Source organism: Aegilops tauschii, chromosome 5 (assembly GCF_002575655.3).
Source record: "Aegilops tauschii subsp. strangulata cultivar AL8/78 chromosome 5, Aet v6.0, whole genome shotgun sequence".
In the NCBI taxonomy this organism is placed as follows: domain Eukaryota; kingdom Viridiplantae; phylum Streptophyta; class Magnoliopsida; order Poales; family Poaceae; genus Aegilops; species Aegilops tauschii.
This window is the reverse complement of record NC_053039.3, coordinates 52,220,556-52,222,879: the sequence shown is the minus strand read 5'-3', so window position 1 is coordinate 52,222,879 and position 2,324 is coordinate 52,220,556. Positions and strand designations below refer to the sequence as shown.

The following is a 2,324-nucleotide window of genomic DNA, read 5'->3' as shown; positions in this document are numbered from 1 at the left end:
ATCTGCAAACTCAACCTAGTACTGCACATCATAACAGAAGAAGAACGAAACGATCATTGCAGTAAGTTTGTGGCATCGGGTCCTGTGCCTGATCAACAAACACGCACGCTTTTCAATCAGAATCCTAAGAACTGAACAACATTCCTTGTATGTATGCATGCATAGGATGATCCATAGTAAAAATTCGAAGTGAATTAAGCCATATAAACTGTAACTGATGCATGCAGGAACAAAATTAGCACAGGCAAACAGTCGGAACAGAGCAATGAGAAGATGAATCAAATTCGCGCCAAAATTGATTCAAGTCGTACTGGATAAGCTATGGCAACAATCATTCGGTGCCACAAAATGCAATCAGAAGTACTCATCTCTCATCTGAACCTCTATTAATATTGAACTAAACGACTGCCCAAATCCGAACCACTACTCCACTACGCACTACTAGCAGTAAATCCTCCATGGCTAGAAACATAATAACAGAGCAAAACGATCGAGACGAGACGTACGCATTGCATCACTCGCCGGGAGCTACTTGCCTCTTGGGAGAGGTGATCGCTGAGGAGGCGCAGTCGCCGAAGGGCTCCCCGACGCCGCAGGTGCCGTTGGTCTGGTCGGTGGCGGACGCGACGGCGAGGTCGGCGAGGTGGAGGCGGGGGAACGGCACGTAGACGCCGTGGACGGCGATGCGCGAGTTGACCACCACGTCGGGCTCCTTGATGGGTATGTAGTTGATGCGGACGTCGTCGTTGGAGGAGGCCGAGCCGGTGGCGTAGTGGGTGACGACGAGGCTCTGGCCCTCGCCGGCCAGCGTGGGGAGGACCGTGCCGGGGCGGAGGCGGTGGAGGTCTGCGCGCGTGAGGCGGTGGTTGGGGACGATGTGGAAGCGCACCGCCGAGACGTAGTCGTGGCCTCCGCCGCCGAAGATGGCCGGGTCGTCGAGCGCGAAGAGCGTCAGGTTGGCCAACTTGTCGAGCTCGGCGAACTTGACGCGCATGGCCAGCGCCACGAAGCCGTAGCCCCCGTCGCGGAGTCGCGCCATGGCGTCGCGGATCATGATGCGCAGCACGGAGGCAGCGGTGGCCGCGGAGGATGCGGCGGAGCGGCCGGTGAGGTGATGGTGGTGCGGGCCGTCGAAGCAGGAGTGCGTGAGCGGGCGCAGGAAGCCGTGGAGGCCGTGGACGACGTAGCGGCCGTCGTTGTAGAGCTCGGGGTGGGACACCTCAACGCCGTCGGCGTAGATCCTGGCGTAGTGGATGCCGAAGGGGCCCCGCTCGGTGATGACCTTGATGCAGAAGCCGACGGAGGCGGAGGGGATCTTCATCGTGGCTGCGGCGGCGAGCTCGGAGTAGGGGTAGTAGCCCATGGCGATGTGCTGCTCGAGCAGGTGGCGGCGCGAGCACATGGGGCAGGCGGCCTGGAGGAAGGCGTCGGGGGCCGCGAAGACGGTGATGGCCCCGGGCCACCTCGCGAGCGGCGGCGCGTGGGCGAGGAGCGGCGCCTCCGACGCCATCTCGTTGTACCCCAGCGAGGTGAGCACCCTGGAGAGCTGCTGCAGCCCCTGCTCGGCGTCGGACACGGCGGGAGGCGGAGGCGGGCTCGCGGTCGTCGCCACCGTGGCAGGGAGCGGGAGAAGCGTGCTGGTCGTCGCTGCAGCGGGCGTCGTCGGCGCGGACCCCTCCTCCTGCGGCTGCGGCGTCGCCTCCGCGAGATCCGGCACCGGGAGGAGGAGCGTGGGAGGCGGTGATGCCGCTTCGGTCTGGGGCGGCACGAGCGGAGCGGGACGGGCCTCCGCCGCGTCCGTGGCCTGCGCGTCGGCGAGGACGGGGTCGACGTCGCCGGTGGCGAGCAGGGACTGGGTGTCGGCGTGGAGGTGGTTTTGGTGCATGGAGGGCGCGGCGCTAGGGACGGGGTGGAAGTGGGCGGTGGCCGTGCCGAACGGCGAGCGGTGGTGGTGGGGGTGGGCGCGGGCGGAGGCGGTGGCGGTCTCCGGCGAGTGGGTGGCGGAGGCGGTGGATAGCACGAGGAGGAGGAGGAGGAGGGGTAGGTGGTGAAGACGGAGAGCCATGGCTGGCTGAACTGGTGCCAAGGAAGGAAGGAACTGGAATGGGGATGGGGATGGATCCGGAGGGGGCTATAAAGCGTAGCCGGCCGCGGTGATGGGATGGCAGGGGAGAGAGCGGCGTCACGTCACCAGGTCACGTCACGCACGTAGCGAGGGACCTAGTCAAAGCGGGTCATGGGTCCAGCGACCCCAGCCCTTCTTTAGCGCAGGAGAACTGGATTGGATTTCAAATTTGTGCAAGTCGAAATTGGGAAGAACAAAA

The 2,324-nt window shown here is 63.5% G+C and overlaps 1 protein-coding gene across 1 annotated transcript; it reads right to left on the bottom strand.

Annotated features, from left to right (window-relative positions):
- Nucleotides 1-274: 274 nt before the first annotated feature.
- LOC109768703 (uncharacterized) lies at nucleotides 275-2,094 on the bottom strand. The gene has a single exon (XM_020327442.4). The coding sequence runs from the start codon at nucleotides 2,063-2,065 to the stop codon at nucleotides 515-517; it is 1,551 nt and encodes a 516-aa protein (XP_020183031.1). The 5' UTR covers nucleotides 2,066-2,094; the 3' UTR covers nucleotides 275-514.
- Nucleotides 2,095-2,324: the final 230 nt, after the last annotated feature.